Source organism: Leopardus geoffroyi, chromosome E1 (assembly GCF_018350155.1).
Source record: "Leopardus geoffroyi isolate Oge1 chromosome E1, O.geoffroyi_Oge1_pat1.0, whole genome shotgun sequence".
Lineage (NCBI taxonomy): Eukaryota > Metazoa > Chordata > Mammalia > Carnivora > Felidae > Leopardus > Leopardus geoffroyi.
In genome coordinates this window covers 46,952,144-46,968,676 of record NC_059330.1, presented here as the reverse complement: position 1 = coordinate 46,968,676, position 16,533 = coordinate 46,952,144, and the positions used below count along the sequence as shown (strand labels likewise).

The 16,533-nt window shown below is 37.9% G+C and overlaps 1 protein-coding gene across 3 annotated transcripts in view; it reads left to right on the top strand.

Annotated features, from left to right (window-relative positions):
• SMURF2 (SMAD specific E3 ubiquitin protein ligase 2) overlaps positions 1 to 16,533 on the top strand; it is a 120,781-nt gene that overhangs the window by 54,550 nt on the left and 49,698 nt on the right. For all 3 annotated transcript variants that reach the window (XM_045490674.1, XM_045490673.1, XM_045490677.1), the window contains exons 2-3: positions 7,007 to 7,045; positions 13,022 to 13,130. In XM_045490674.1, the coding sequence (XP_045346630.1) occupies positions 7,007 to 7,045; positions 13,022 to 13,130 (148 nt within the window). The remainder of the gene's footprint in view (positions 1 to 7,006; positions 7,046 to 13,021; positions 13,131 to 16,533) is intronic.

Sequence of the window (16,533 nt, the reverse complement as noted above, 5' to 3'; positions counted from 1 at the left end):
AAGGAGAGACAGAGCGTGAGCGGGGGAAGGGCAGAGAGAGAGAGAGGGAGACACAGAATTCAAAGCAGGTTCCAGGCTCTGAGCTGTCAGCACAGAGCCTGATGCGGAGCTTGAACTCACGAACTGTGAGATCATGACCTCAGCCGAAGTTGGTTGCTGAACCGACTGAGCCACCCAGGTGGGCCCTGTACCAAAAAAAAAAAAAAAGTTAAAAAAAAAATTATATTTTTTATTTTTCGGTTGACCTTTGAAACTTATATTAACAATATCTTAATGATTTTTAAAAGAAAATTTGTCAAATATGATCTGACTACTTTGTTTTAAATAAAAGGAAACGATAAAAATAAAATTTCATAAGTTAAAATTATGATTACTTGAGGATTAATTTATCTGTCACATAAAAAGTCCTCCTTTCAATGAAATTTTAGATTATTTTGGAGTCTGTTTCATTCATCCAGTAAATTTATTGAGCACCCATCAAATAACTGGTGCAATGTGTGCTTGTGCGCCATTGAGGCAGACCTGATTTATGCTGTATGGTGTTTACCACCCCCATAGTTACAAGTGGTATTCTAAACTTAAGCATTTATAATGAAGTGTGATGAGTGCATGTTATAAGTGGGGGATTCTGTGAAAATACAAATGGGTGGAGGGTTGAGAGAAATATGTTCTAAAAGGTTTCCTTTCCCTTTTGAGATGATTAGGTGAAGAAGCCTGGGAAAAATGTTTCAGGCAGAGGGAATGGCATGTGACTCTCTGGGTGAGGGATGGAGTTTGTTTGAGAAAGTGAAAGTTTAGTGTGGTTGGATCTTGGACTTAGGTTAGAGAGGAGGGGTGGTAATGAAAGATAAGATCAGAGAGGTAAGCAGGAGCCAGGGCCTGAAGGGCATTGTAAACCAATATAAAGTTTGGGCCCAGGAACCTTGGGATGGTTTTGAAGATGGAGGTCAACTACCTCCAGAGTGGTAGGTTGGGTGTGATATCCAGAGCACAGATGGAAGGATAGTTTTGAGGAATTTTTGAAGGGTATTTTGGAATGTTATTAGGAGGATAGGACATGTATGAAAGGCCTTAATTGCATTTTTCAAATTTGGGTCCATTGCAAAGAACTGGTGGAGGCTTGAGGCAGGGGACTGATTGGGAGGCTGGTTTTAGTGGCCTAGACTAGTTGATGGTGGCCTGGACAAGGGTGGTGGCACTGGTAATAGAAGTGGACAGATGAAGGATATTTCAGAGGTGGAATTGATTAGAATTGGTATCTGCCAGGAGATGGGGAGAGGGAGGAGTAGTGAAGGTTGCTATGGAGGTTTCTGACTGGAGGAGAGGAGTTAAAAGCAAGGATGTTTATTGAAAGAAAGTAAACTGGAAGAGCAGTTTTTGGGGAGGGAGAGATGGTGATTTTATTTTGGGGGCATGTTTAATTTGTGTGGACCTGAAGTTCAGGAGAGAGTTAAGTTTGGGTCTTAATATTTAGGTGTCACTAAAATGGTAAAGGTCAGGGAGAATGCATGAAATGTGGCTCTTCAAATTTATTTATTTTTATTTTTTATTAAAATTTTTTTAATGTTTATTTTTGAGAGAGCATGAGTGGGGGAGGGGCAGGCAGGGAGGGAGACAGAATCCAAAGCAGGCTCCAGGCTCAGAGCCCGACACAGGGCTCGAACTCATGGACCATGAGATCGTGACCTGAGCTGAAGTTGGACGTCCAACCAACTGAACCGCACAGGTGCCCCTTCAAATTTATATTTTAGAGAGGAGAAAGAGCTTTGTTAGTCTGTTAAGCTACGAATTTTCTACTAGGAAAAATGTGGGTTCTTCCCCCAGAAAAATACACATACATATAACAGTTTACATATATTCCAAGGTTTGCAGAGATGGGCATCTGTGCTTCTCAGGTTATAGAGTAGAAGAGGATCCAGGGCAAAAATCCTGAAGAACCTCAACTTGCGTGGATGGAATATAGGAAAACAATCTGGCAAAGAGGATTTAGAATGTATTTTATGCCTGGTATAAAACCAGGTGAAATGTGGTATTAAACAGAAACCAAAAGAAAAGCGGGGTTCCAGAAGAGGGAGTGATGGCAAATCTCCTCAGGTGTCAAGTGTGATAAAGAATGAAAGATGTCCATTGGATGGATTTAGTAATTAATGTCCCCTGGGCTTTAGAGAAGCCACGTAGTGGCAATGGTGACAGAGGAAGACAGATTGTTAATGAGTTGAGGCATTAGTGGGAAGTGAAGAAGTTGAGTCAGTCTAAATTTACTTTGTAGAGAGTTTTTATCATGAATGGGTGTTGCACTTTGTCAAATGCTTTTTCTACATCTATTGAGATGATCGTATGGTTTTAATCCTTTCTCTTGTTAATGTGATTGATCACATTGACTGATTTGTGAATATTGAACTGTCCCTTGCATCCCTGGAATAAATCCCACCTGATTATGGTGAATGATTTTTTTTAATGTATTGTTGGATTGGGTTTGAATATTTTGTTGAGGAGTTTTGCATCTATATTCATCAGAGATACTGCCCTATAGTGTTGTTCTTCCTTTTTTTTTTAATTTTTAATTTTTATAGTGTCTTTATCTGGTTTTGGTTTTAAGACAATGCCAGCCTAATAGAATGAATTTGGAAGCTTTTCTTCTTCTGTTTTTTAGAGTAGTTTGAAAAGAATAGGTATTAACTCTTCTTTAAATGTCTGGAATTCACAGTGAAACCTGGACTTCTGTTTGTTGCGAACTTTTTGATTATTGATTCAATTTTGTTAGTACTTCATCTGTTGAGATACCTATTTCTTCCTGAGTCACATTTGGAGTTTCTTTGTTTCTAGGAATTTATTTCTTCTAGATTGTCCAATTTGTTGGCATAAAATTTTTCCATAATATTCTCTTAGAATCCTTTGTATTTCTAAAAAAATTTTTTTTTCAACGTTTATTTATTTTTGGGACAGAGAGAGACAGAGCATGAACGGGGGAGGGGCAGAGAGAGAGGGAGACAGAATCGGAAACAGGCTCCAGGCTCTGAGCCATCAGCCCAGAGCCTGACGCGGGGCTTGAACTCACGGACCGCGAGATTGTGACCTGGCTGAAGTCGGACGCTTAACCGACTGCGCCACCCAGGCGCCCCAAAATCCTTTGTATTTCTGTGGCATTCATTGCTATTTCTCCTCCATCATTTCTGATTCTATTTATTTGAGTCCTCTCTCTTTCTTTTTTTTTTTTAATGTTTATATATTTTTGAGACAGAGAAACAGAGCATGAATGGGGGAGGGGCAGAGAGCGAGGGAGACACAGAATCTGAAGCAGGCTCCAGGCTCCGAGCTGTCAGCACAGAGTCCGACGCGGGGCTTGAACCCATGGACCGTTAAGATCATGACCTGAGCCGAAGTCGGACACTTAACCGACTGAGCCACCCTGGTGCCCTGAGTCCTCTCTCTTTCTTGATGAATCTGGTTAAAGTTTTATCCAGATAAAATAAAATACTGTTTGTTTGTTTTTTTCAAAGAACCAGCTACCGGTTTCATTGATCTTTTCTATTGTTTTTTTCAGTCTCTTTTTCATTGATTTCTGCTTTAAACTTTATTATTTCCTTTTTACAGACTTTGGACTTTGTTCTTCTTTTTGTAGCTCCTTTACATATAAAGTTAGGTTGTTTACTTTTCTTGTTTCTTGAGGTAAGCCTGTTTTGCTATAAACTTCCCTCTTAGAACAGCTTTTGCTGCATCTCAAAGATTTTGGACCATTGCGTTTTCACTTTTATTTGTCTTCATATATTTTTTTATTTCCTCTTTGATTTCTGGATTGACCCATTCATCATTTAGTAGCATGTTACTTAGCCTCCCTATGTTTGTGTTCTTTCCAGATTATTTCTTGTGATTGATGTCTATTGCTGTGGTAGGAAAAATGCGTATGATTTCAGTCATTTTGAATTTATTGAGACTTGTTTTGTGGCCTAACCTCTGGTCTATCCTGGAGAAAGTTCCATGTGCACTTGAAAAGAATGTGTATTTTGTTGTTTTTGGGTGGAATGTTCTGTGTATATTTGTTAGGTCCGTCTGGTCCTGAGGTGGGGGTGGGAGAAATTAAGAGCTTTTCCTCTAAGATCAGGAATAAGACAAGGGTGTCCACTTTTACCACTTCTACTCAAAATAGTACTGGAAGTCCTAGCTGCTGCAATCAGACAAGAAAAAGAAATAAAAGGCATCCAAATTGGTAAGGAAAAAGTAAAACCTTGACTTTGACAATTTGTAGATACCATGATAGCTATATATATAAAACCCTAGAGACTCCACCAAAAAACTAGTAGAACTAATAAATGAATGCAGTGAAGTTGTAGGATACAAAATCAATATACAGAAATCTGTTGCGTTTTTATAATTTTGTTTTACTGTTTATTTACTTTTGAGGAGGCAGGGAATGCGTGTGAGCAGGGGAGGGGCAGAGAAAGAGGGAGACAGAAGATCCAAAGTGGGCTCTGTGCTGACAGCAGAGAGCCTGATTCTGGGCTTGAACTCATGAACCTGCGAAATCATGACCTGAGTGAAAGTTGGATGCTTAATTGACTGAGCCACCCGGGCGCCCCTTAAGTAGTTACATTGAAGGAGAAGTAGGATGGTGTCTGAGAGTATGTTTAAATGTTGATGAGGCCATAAGTAGAGGAGATGGGAGAACAGGTCCCTGAGAAAATGGTGATTTGGATATAAGATCTTGGGGCGCCTGGGTGGCGCAGTCGGTTAAGCGTCCGACTTCAGCCAGGTCACGATCTCGCGGTCCGTGAGTTCGAGCCCCGCGTCGGGCTCTGGGCTGATGGCTCAGAGCCTGGAGCCTGTTTCCGATTCTGTGTCTCCCTCTCTCTCTGCCCCTCCCCCGTTCATGCTCTGTCTCTCTCTGTCCCAAAAATAAATAAACATTGAAAAAAAAAAAAAAAGATCTAGGACACAGGGGGAAGGACAGTGTGAGACAGGAGGGTGGATATTATAAGCAGAAGGAAGACAAAACGAATGAGTATCAAAACATAACTTTGTAGGGTTAGCAATAAGAAGTTGGAGAATTCGCATATATTTTTGGTTTCTCTAAAGTAGGATGTGAAATCAGTTCACTTCTGGAATCATAGGACGGTGGTTTTAAAAAAAGTCATTACCTCAGCAGTACTGAAGATTAGAATTTGGATTCTATATGTGTTGTAAATGTATTGATCCTGAGTATTCTGTATGGTTTATGTGGTGACAATGAAGGTTAGAGAGAAGTTCTTCTAAATCCAATTAGTGATTTGGTACTCTCAGTTACGGCTCTTAGTTTTCATATTTGAGTTTTTATGTTTTTAAAAATAAAACTGTTTCTAAGACAGGGCCTAAATGACTGACTACTAAATCACTATCTTGTACTTACTTAATAATTTCACTCATTTACCAATGGCATGTCTCTTTTTTTTTTTTTAAGTTACTTATTTTGGGAGAGAGAGACAATTGGGAGGGGCAGAGAGAGAGAATCTCAAGCAGGCTCTGCTTGACAGTGCAGAGCCAGATGCAGAGCTTGAACTCATGAACCATGAGATCATGACCTGAGCTGGAATCAAAAGTCGGATGCTTAAACCAACCACTAAACCACCCAGGTGCCTGGCATCTGTCTTTAAAATAATTTTTATTTAACTTTTTTTTAAAAGTTTATTTATTTTGAGAGAGAGAGAGAACGAGAGCACATGCAAGCAGGGGAGGGGCAGAGAGCGAGGGAGAAAGAATCCCGAGCTGACTCCGTGCTGTCAGCACAGAGCCCATGAACCATGAGATCATAACCTGAGCCGAGATCAAGAGTTGGAGGCTTAACGAACTGAGCCACCCAGGCTCCCCTTTATTTGAACTTTTAGAGTGATTAGTTATGTATAGACTTATTCCCAAGGTTTGTTATGTTAAATAACACTAAACTTCCAGACCATTTCAACCGAGTAGAAGTGGGTAGAAATTAGCCAAATATTACATGTATAGATATTTTATAAGTTATAAACCATACAGAAATCAATGTTTTCCCTTCACTTTTAACAAGTTTGAATTAAACAAGTTAAGTTTATAACTCTATATAAGCAATAATTTTTTAAAGTGAAATGTAACCACAAACTATACAATTCACCCCTTTAGAATGTGCAGTTCAATGGTTTTTAAAATTTTTTTTAATGTTTATTTATTATCTTGAGAGAGACAGAGAAACACAGAGTGCGAGCAGGGGAGGGGCAGAGAGAGAGAGAGACAGAGAATCCGAAGCAGGCTCCAGGCTCTGAGCTGTCAGCACAGGGCCAGATGCAGGGCTCGAACCCATGGACCACGAGATCACCTGAACCGGAGCCACCCAGGCACCTCCAATTCAGTGGTTTTAATATATTCGTAATGTTGTGCATCCATCACCTTATTATGAGTAATAATTTCATGCAGGGTAATCCAGAGAATGTGGCTTTGGGATATCTACTCAGTGTATTAACTTTTAATTTTTGGTAGATACAGTAATCTGTCTTTTCATTGAGTGATGATTTAGAAGAAGGTAATTTATCTCTCCTATAAAATTTCTGTGGAGTTAGGTGGAGACTAAATAACAATGTTATTTTTTTAAAAATCTCATCTATATCAAGAAAGCTTTATTTATGATCTTCAGTATAAAATTATTTCATTAAAAAATGTATATGTCAACCTGAGTTTGCTTATTTTTTTCTTGGAACTATTTTCCCCTTTTCACCGAGCTGCTCTGAGATAAATCTTGATGGAAGATTGATTGGAAGTTGGTCCTTATTAGAATACCAGATTTATAAATTTTCTGGCTGTCAGCTGTTATGTGTGATCATTGCTAAAGTTGGAACCACTGGTTCAGCTGTCTTTTGCTAGTCTTTAATAAAAGCTTGTGATCATATTTCAAACCTTGCTATAATGTTTATCATTCACTGGTACTTTCAGTGTTTTAAAATGAACGTTTTGACAGTGCAGTCTTACCATTTTAATTCTTTCCATGTATTTTTTGTTTCCTTTACAGTACTCTGTGCAAAAAACTTGGTGAAAAAGGATTTTTTCCGTAAGTAAATTAACTTTAAATCTTGTATGTTGTGTGTAGACTTTTTGGATAACTTTTTCAGAATTGTCTGGCTTTAGTGATTTCTCTATTCAGAAATATACTTCATACTGTTTTATGAATGCTTTGGTTTGGACCCTTTTGGCAATACTTTTTTTTTTTTTTTTTTAAGAGGACTTTGTGCCTTTTTAGCCTTTGTTCCTTTCCTTTTATCCACCCCTCTCACATATTTGTGTGAAATGTGTATGTGTATAGGTGTGTATATGAGACGTGTAAAGAATATCGAGGGTGTGCATACTACTAGGTTTCTAGAAAGGGTGGAGATTATTTTGTAAACACTTTTTCTTTTCTAACATTTTATAGGAAATTTTATTCAGGCATTCACCATACCTTGGAAAGTAGAGAAGTTATTCAGCCTGCTTAGAATTTCCAGAGTGTAGGAAAGAAATCTCTGCCACATTCAATCATAGATGCTCTTATGTCTCGGCCTCTAAAGCAGACATGTGGTTCCCCTATTTGCAGTCTCTTTGCCAATAAGTTGTCAAATTTTTTTGTGGCTTTATTTAGGATTAAGTTTTGTGAAGGAGGATTGGGAAGAACCCCTCACGTGTGTTTAAAATCTTTACCCTGTAATATCATACTTCACAATAGCTTTAAGGTATTGAGTAAAAAAAATAAAATAAATATATATAAATAAGTAATTGAGTCAAAATGATATAATTTTTAGTAAAGAACTCGAAGCCAACAAGGTTTTATATGTAATATATTTGAAGTTATAAATTGAGAAGATTCATTAGATTTTCATTTTTTATTTTATTTAAAATTTTTATTTTAGAGCATGTGCACACTCACAAGCAGGAGAGAGGGGCAGAAAGAGAGAGAGAGAGAATCTTAAGCAGGCTCCACACTCAGTATGGAGTGATCCCATGACCCTGAGATCATGACCTGAGCCAAAATCAAGTGTTGGACACTTAACCGAATGAGCCACCCAGGTGCCCCAAGAAGATTCATTAGATTTTAAAATTCAAGTTCTACCAGCCCCCAGAAACTAGGTATGAGTGCTAATTTAATATGATATTACTTAATTTTCAGGGGTTTCATTAAAAGAAATAGTAAGCTCTTGATGCATTTTAAAATCATACTTCATTCATCTCACTTGAAATTTTCTTCTAAGATATCTAGAGTAGAACCAGAATTAAAGCTTATAAAATAACATAAAACTGTATAATTAGAAATTTTTCTGGTTTCTGTGCTTATATGGGAAAGCAGTTAAATAGGATGCTGTGGGACATAGTTAAGAAAGTTTTAAGCAGTCTCCAATATGTGTACCAGGTGCTGTCTACCGTACTGCGTATCACAGCAGGAGAGGCCAGTGGCCTCTCTCCATGCTGCCACCAAATTCTGTCTTCACAGGCTTTTTCTGAACTACCTACTTCATCCCTGTCACTAATAACCAGTGTATACTCTTTTTTTTTTTTTTTTTTTTTTTTTTTTTTTTACCATTCTTAAGGTTGATTTGAGGTAGGATTAGTAGGACTGTGAAGTGGCAAATAGGATTGGATAGGTAGGTGACAAGGAGAAAAGGGAGACAAGTGAGGCATGCACTCTTTTATAGCTCCTTCTGCATCCTCCAAGATGACTGCTTTGGTTTTACAGATAAAATCTAACATTTTGTCTCCCAGCCTTCCTTCCCAAGTTCTTTTCTTTCCTCCAGAGTCCTAAGACACAGTTTCTCCAGTATAATATCCATATCTACTTGTCTGAGTTTTCCTAGGAAATCTAGAAGAATCTTACTTTGATTTTTGGTAAACCTTGGAGAGCCAGTTAATATCAGTTACACGATCTTTATCTGCCCTTAAGTTGTAGGTGGGAAAAAAAGAAAGAAAGGACTCTTTCTCTCTCTTGTTAGCGTAGGCAGTAAAAATTGATAAAAGTTTTCTTAAGAGTTGTGAGTTTGCTTCTAGGGATAAGGAAATTAGGGGAAACTATATGATTATCTTGAAAACCTAGAATGGAAGAAACATTTGATGGCTCTGGAAAGGGAAATTGGAAAGCCAATCTTGAGGCCTTCAGAAGGCACTCAGCCAGGGATGGGCTATCACCTGGGTTCACAGTGGGAATGGCCTCTGCTGACAAACTTAAGTTTGTCATTGATCTGTTTATAAGTTGAAGGTTGCCCACATTAATTCCAGAGAAAAAATTGTAGTACTTCCTAAATCTCTTCATGAAATTTGAGTGAGAGTGTGTTTATTGCCAGAATGCAGTTATCATTGATATCAAAATGTAGTGTTTGCTTGTAATGCAGTTTAAATCATGTTGAATGAGAAAAGTAAACTTTAATATCAAGCATGACTATAGGCTGATGAAACATATGTGTGTGTATATATTTAATTATAGGAAAAAATACACTGCCAAGTGCTGTCTTGTAATTTGTGTATTAGAGATAATACTCTTTATTCTGGGTATCTACCCTTGCTGAGAAAAAATTTGCTAACTCACTTTTTGGAATTGTTTTCAAGCTTATTGGCTTTAAAAAATAAATTATTTCCCCCTCTCCCCAAAATTTTAGAAGGAAAACTTTCAAAACGTATAAGAACATGGAAAAGTTGTATAGTGAATATCCACCATCTAGATTCTACCATTAACATGATCCTGTATCTGTCTTTATCCATTATCTGTTTCTTAAAGAATGTTTTCATTAGTATAATTTTTTTCTCTTTTATGCAACATTTGTTTGTTTATTTAAGTTTATTTATTTTGAAAAAGAGTGAGAAAGAGAACAAGTTGGGAGGGGCAAAGAAGGGGTGGGGGACAGAGGATCCAAAGCGGGTGGCACAGAGTCTGAGGTGGGGCTCAGACTCACGAACTGTGCAATCATGACCTGAGCCGAAGTCAGATGCTTAACTGACTGAGCCGCCCAGGTGCCCCTCTTTTATGTAACATTTAAATAAAAGATTTATGTGTAAGATACTGTGTTGAGTCACTATATTTAGGGGCCGAATTGAAGTCACTCAGAACCATGGTGATTGGTGAATGTTCTTTTTCTTCCCCCAATCAAAAATAAAGCTTTATTTTCTCCAGAAAGTAACACACTTTTAAGTTGAAATTTTTGTTTCATTGTTATTTGCAGCTCAAGTGCATTTGTATAGCGAGGAAGTCTTCAGCTTTAGCTATTTTTGTATGACTCAGAAATGATGGGGATGATTGAGAAATTTTTAAAAATACAGAAAATACCTTAGCCACTTGATATTTACCACTAGAAGCCTCACTAACTTCAGAAAACTTGATAGCTTTTGATCACATCACAGTAACTTGGCTCTCAAGGTAAATTTTTGTGGACTAATAGAAACAGGTAAGTTGAAATATAGGTACTTTTTTTTGTTAGGGCATAGAGCTTGTGTTTTGTATTATTTAACAGAAAAGAAACATAGGAGGTTGGGACTCAGAATTTCATAGTTAATTAAGGACTTGGAAACCATGCCTAGTGTGTTTGTGTGGAAAAGTTGTTCCCCTTAGTCCTTAATTCTTTAAACAACATCTAAAAGGAAAGCTTGAAATGTGATTTTTGTTTTTGCTTACAAACATACATTTGTATGTTTGCTGAGATAGTAGAATCAAAAGAAAAAGAATAGATTCTTGAAAATACTTAATGTTATTGAAGGTAGTGGGAAAAATATTCTTCCATTAAACACATTTAAAAATGGTAGGTATTACTGAAATAATATGAATAGCAGTAAACTTCAAGAATATAGTGGGGCGCCTGGGTGGCGCAGTCGGTTAAGCGTCCGACTTCAGCCAGGTCACGATCTCGCGGTCCGTGAGTTCGAGCCCCGCGTCGGGCTCTGGGCTGATGGCTCAGAGCCTGGAGCCTGTTTCCGATTCTGTGTCTCCCTCTCTCTCTGCCCCTCCCCCGTTCATGCTCTGTCTCTCTCTGTCCCAAAAATAAATAAACGTTAAAAAAAAAAATTTTTTTTTTTAAAAAGAATATAGTTAAATACATCAATACCTTAACTTCCAAGTATCTTCTTAAATACTTAACACTCTTAAAATTTGGTCCTCTCTTATTTGAAGTTGACAGATCACAGAGTCATAGGATTGGGGAACTGATGATGTGATTTATGCCTGACCTCGAATCTTGGCACATTGGTATCTTGACTTTAAAAAAAAAAAATTAGCATGATATCAAGGTGCAGAATTTCTCCAATTATCAACCCATACCAACATTTTGTTCTAGTATTTTCTTTGTTTAAAAAAAAATTTTTTTTAACGTTTATTTATTATTGAGAGACAGAGAAACAGAGCATGAGCATGGGAGGGGCGGAGAGAGGGAGAGACACAGAATCTTAAGCAGGCTCCAGGCTCTGAGCTGTCAGCACAGAGTCTGACACGGGGCTCGAACTCACAAACTGCGAGATCGTGACCTGAACTGAAGTTGGGCGCTTAACCGATTGAGCCACCCAGGCGCCCCGTTGTAGTATTTTCAACTGTCCATAGGAGATCTATGCTATCCCAAAATGTCATTTTTGTCTCGTTAAAACTTTATTTAGTTCTACCTTCTAACTTTTTTTTTCTCCAAAAGAACCACTGTTTTCATTGTTACTTAGGCCTGAAAACTATAGTGTCATCTTTGACCCTAGTTTCTTATAAACTTGTATTAGATCTTTCAGAGTAGTTTATTACTTCACTGTCCTTTCCCTTTTCCTGTGGCTTCCCTAGTTCAGAGTCTGCTCATCTTACTGTTCGTTTATCCTACTGTGTGAAACTTATGACCGCTTCCTAGATAGTCTCTGTACCAGTCTTCCCTTCTCCCAGTCCACCCTGAATACCGCTAATAGAAAAATATGACACCCTATTATCTACCTCAGTCACTTTCTGATTTCTAAGCCTCTCTTACCCACAGCATTTACTTTTAACATCGTAGCACAAATGATTTGGTTAGATTCCTCACAGCCCTTCAGATGCGGTCGTACCTTTCTTGGTGATCTTCCTGTTTGTCCTTTAAAGCCCAATGAGTACCATCCCCTCAAAAAAAAAAAAAAAAAAAAAAAAAGCACCTTGATTTACTGTTCAAACTCTCCAACAGTTCTGTTTTTCTGAACTCTTACTTGTACTCACTGTTGAACTGCATGGTACGTGAGAGGTATACTATAGTATAGTAGTTGAGAGCATGAAATTGAGAACCAGATTTTATGTGCATGGGTTTAAAATCTAAACTTTAGACCCTGGCTCTTTCACGTACTATTGTTTGTCCTTGGATTAGTTAATAAACCCCTTTGTGCCTCAGTTTCCTCATCAGTAGGGTAGAGACTATAGTAACATTTACCCCATTGGATTATTGTGAGGAATAAGAGATTTAATATATGTAAAGCATTTAGAATAGTGCCTGACATAGTGTTAAAAGTATTTTCTTTAGAATCTATACAAACATTTGTTTATTCTCTGGTTTCCCTCTCCTCCGAGGCATTCTTAACGTTTTAAGGCAGGGTATTTAATTTTTCGATTCAGTTTTTCATCACTCATGGTAGTTATTCAGGAAAACTTTTTGGCTAATTTGATTTCTCTGTAGCCCATATTCTTGTGTGAAAACCTGTAAGAAGCTCTTTCTTTAAAAATGCTACTAAGGAGGACCTTGGGAAGGCCCTAAGAGAACCAGAACTGTTTTAAGCTTCCTGGGGTCAAAGGGCTGGTAAAGATGTATAAACACTTCCCTATTATGAGGTAACCTCTAGGCTTTGGTAGTTTAAGCTGAGAATGTTTTGAGATAGCAACAAGAAAAACGTAGCTTTTGGTATTTAATGTAGAATTAACTTTAATCTTCGTTCAAAATGGACCACTTTTCATTTATAGCTAAATGTTACACTTTTTATAAAGAATGGAATAATCTTTTGTAGCAAATAGTAAGTTTTATATAATTAATCTTCTATTTTCCATGTCACATTATTCTTTAATTAAAAAAAAATTCTTCCCCTTTTCCCACAGGACTTCCTGATCCATTTGCTAAGGTGGTGGTTGATGGATCTGGGCAATGCCATTCTACAGATACTGTGAAGAATACACTTGATCCAAAGTGGAATCAGCATTATGACCTGTAGGTTTAAATGATTCATTTGAAATGAAACATAGAATCAATATTATTTGATATAGTATTTGAAAAGAATCACTGAAAATGATCAGAGTTTGATCTGTGGTATAATTTGGTCTTCACAGAGGGGCACAAAACCTAGTGGGAAGGTACTGTGACTTATTGATAGCTGGTTTTGGAAGATGAAATGCTCTTAGTAAGCCTATGGAGAAAAAAACGTATATGCAGTATAGAGCAACCCCGTCCCATCTTCTTTCGGTTAAATAAAGGTATTAATTTACTTTAGGTCAATTATGAGTATAAAACCAGAAATTGTAATTGGAGTGCACTCATAGACATTCTTTGTGCTTTTATAGGGATGGTTTCTTTTTTTCAAATTTTAATCACAGTGCTATAGGCACCATTCTAAAAAGGTGCATAATACTGTAAGGCTTTTTTTTTTTAATATTTATTTTTATTTTTGAGAGAGACAGAGGGTAAAAACAGGGGAGGGGTAGAGAGAGAGGGAGACCCAGAATCCGAAGCAGGCTCCAGGCTCTGAGCTGTCAGTGCACAGCACAACGCGGGGCTCGAACCCACAAACAGTGGGATCATGAGGTGAGCCCAAGTCAGACGCTTAACCGACTAAGCCACTGGGGTGCCCCAATGTTGTAAGGCTTGTAATGGGAAACTGCAGTTTGCTGCCCCATTCTGATTCCTGATTCCCATTCTCAAGGTAACTAGAGTTACTTTGATTGTTTAGTCTGGTATTTTCTTCTCTTTCTAGATCTCATGCTTACTTTATACATCTCTCTGTATATGGGGAGGAGCGGGGGTGGGGGGGAGATGCAGAGATTTAGTGTATGCATACTTTTAGGTATTATTTTTACATTTCTTACCATAGAAGAAGATTTAGCTTTTACAACTGATCTCTCTCATCCCTGTTCCTACAGCACCCACGTGGCCCTTCCTTTCTCCGAGCCCTCCATTTGAACCTTTTTGGTTAAATCATTGTTCTGTATTTACATTATGATCATGTAACTATTCATAACTGAGTCGCATGGTGTGCAGTGATTACATTTCCTCTCTTGATAAATTTTGTTTTTCTGGAATTAACTATCTTATTTTGCCATTTGTTTAGTTTTCTATCTGTCTCATTAATTAATTCCTAGACTCTCCTACAGGACTGGATGTTTCTGCATATATTCAACCGCATGAGCTATTCTATTGGCTTTGTTTCCTTGTTGGAGATCTCCCTCCTAAAACCTTTGGCCTCTTCCTCCACGCTGGTCTGGTGGTCTAAGCTGGTCTAGGACCTGCTGCACAACTGTCCAGGAACCTCCTTTATCATTATGTTGGGAATTTCCTTTGTCTCTTCTGGGTTCAGTGATTTCCCATTTTTAGTTATTCCCTGTTTCGATGAAGTCTGTCTTTCATGGTCATCTTGAGAAAGAGTACAAAGATAGGGAAAATTTCTTTGAGATCTTGTCTGAAAATGTACTTTGTCTTTCTCAATGGATAGTTTGATTATAACCTTCTAGGTAAGACATGCATTTCTCTCCAAATTGTGAATATATGCTCCATTGTTGTCTAGGTCTAGATCAGCACTTGAACAGAAATATAATGTGAGCCACAAATAGAAGCTTGTCTGTAATTTTAAATTTTGTAATAGCCACATTTAAAAAAGTTAATAGGGACACCTGGGTGGCCCAGTTGGTTAAGTGTTCAACTCTTGATTTTGGCTCAGGTCATGATCTCACAGTTCATGAGTTCGAGCCCCACATCAGGCTCTGTGCTGACAGTGCGGAGCCTGCTTGGGATTCTCTCTCTCTCTCTCTCTCTCTCTCTCTCCCTCTCTCTGCCCCTCCCCACTGTCTCTGTCTCTGTCTCTCTCTCTCTCAAAATAAATAAAAGTTAATAAAAAAGATTAAGCCTAATAAACATATTTAATTTAGTATATCTGAAATATTCTCATTTCAACATGTAATCAAGATAAAATAATTATGGTCTTTTTTTCTTATAAATAAATGCATAGGTTAAAAAAATAAACATTTCTCAGCTAAGTCTGAGATCTTAGGGGTTTGTTTGCACTTACAGAGTGCCTCAATTTGGACTAGCCTTAAGTACTCAATAGCTCCATGTGACTGGTGACTGCCCTTTTGAATAGTGCAGTTTCAGAGTATCATTAATGGCATCCTGATTTTGGTCTTTCTTGATTATTGTTTTCCACTGGAAGATTTCAGGGTATTCTCTTTATGCCGCATAATAAATTTTTTGATGATGGACTTGGTATATATGTTACATAGTGCTTGGTACTTATTGGGACCTTTTAATCTGGATAAACTCTTTTTTAAAAAATTAAAAAGTTTTTAATTCCAGGATAGTTTTTTTATTTTTAAATTAAAAAAATATTTTTAATGTTTATTTTTAAGAGAGAGAGAGAACAAGTGGGGGAGGGGCAGAGAGAGAGGGAGACACAGAATCTGAAGCAGCCTTCAGGATCTGAGCTGTCAGCACAGGGCCCTACGCGGGGCTCGAACCCACGAACCGTGAGATCATGACCTGGGCTGAAGTCGGATGCTTAACCAACTGAGCTACCCAGGCGCCCCTAATTCCAGTATAGTTAACATACAGTGTTCTGTTAGTTTCAGGTATACAGTACAGTGATTCAGCTTCCATTTATTACTCAGTGTTCATCAAGATAAATGTACTCTTGGGGCTCCTTGGTGGCTAAGTTGGTTGAGCAACTGACTTGATTTCAGCTTGGGTAATGATCCCCAGGGTCATGGAATTGAGCCCTGCGTTGGGCTCCACACTGAGCGTGGAGCCTGCTTGGGATTCTCCCTTGCTGTCTCCCCTGTGCCCCTCTTCCTGCTCATGCTCTCTCTAAAAAAATAATAATAAAAAATAAATGTACTTTTAATCCCCTTCACTTTTTTCACCTGTCCCCCCATCCACTTCCCCTCTGGTAATCATTTGTGTGTTCTCTATAGTTAAGAGTTTGTTTTTTGGTTTGTCTCTCTCTCTCTCTCTCTCTCTCTCTCTCTCTCTTCTTTTTTTTTTTCCTTTGTTCGTTTGTTTTATTTCTTAAATTCCACATATGAGTAAAATCATTTGGTATTTGTCTTTCTCTGTCTTATTTTGTAACATTATACTCTCTAGAGCCATCCATGTTGTTGCAAATGGCAAGATTTCATTCTTTCTTATGGCTGAATAATATTCCCTTCTTTATCCATTCATATCTTTATGGACACGGGCTGTTTCCATAATTTGGCTTTTGCAAATACTGCTGCAATAGACATGGGGGTGCATACATCCCTTGGATGTTTTCATATTCTTTGGGTAAATACCCAGTAGTGTGATTACTGGATTGTAGGGTAGTTCTGTTTGTAACTTTTTGAAGAACCTTCATATTGTCTTCCACAGTGGC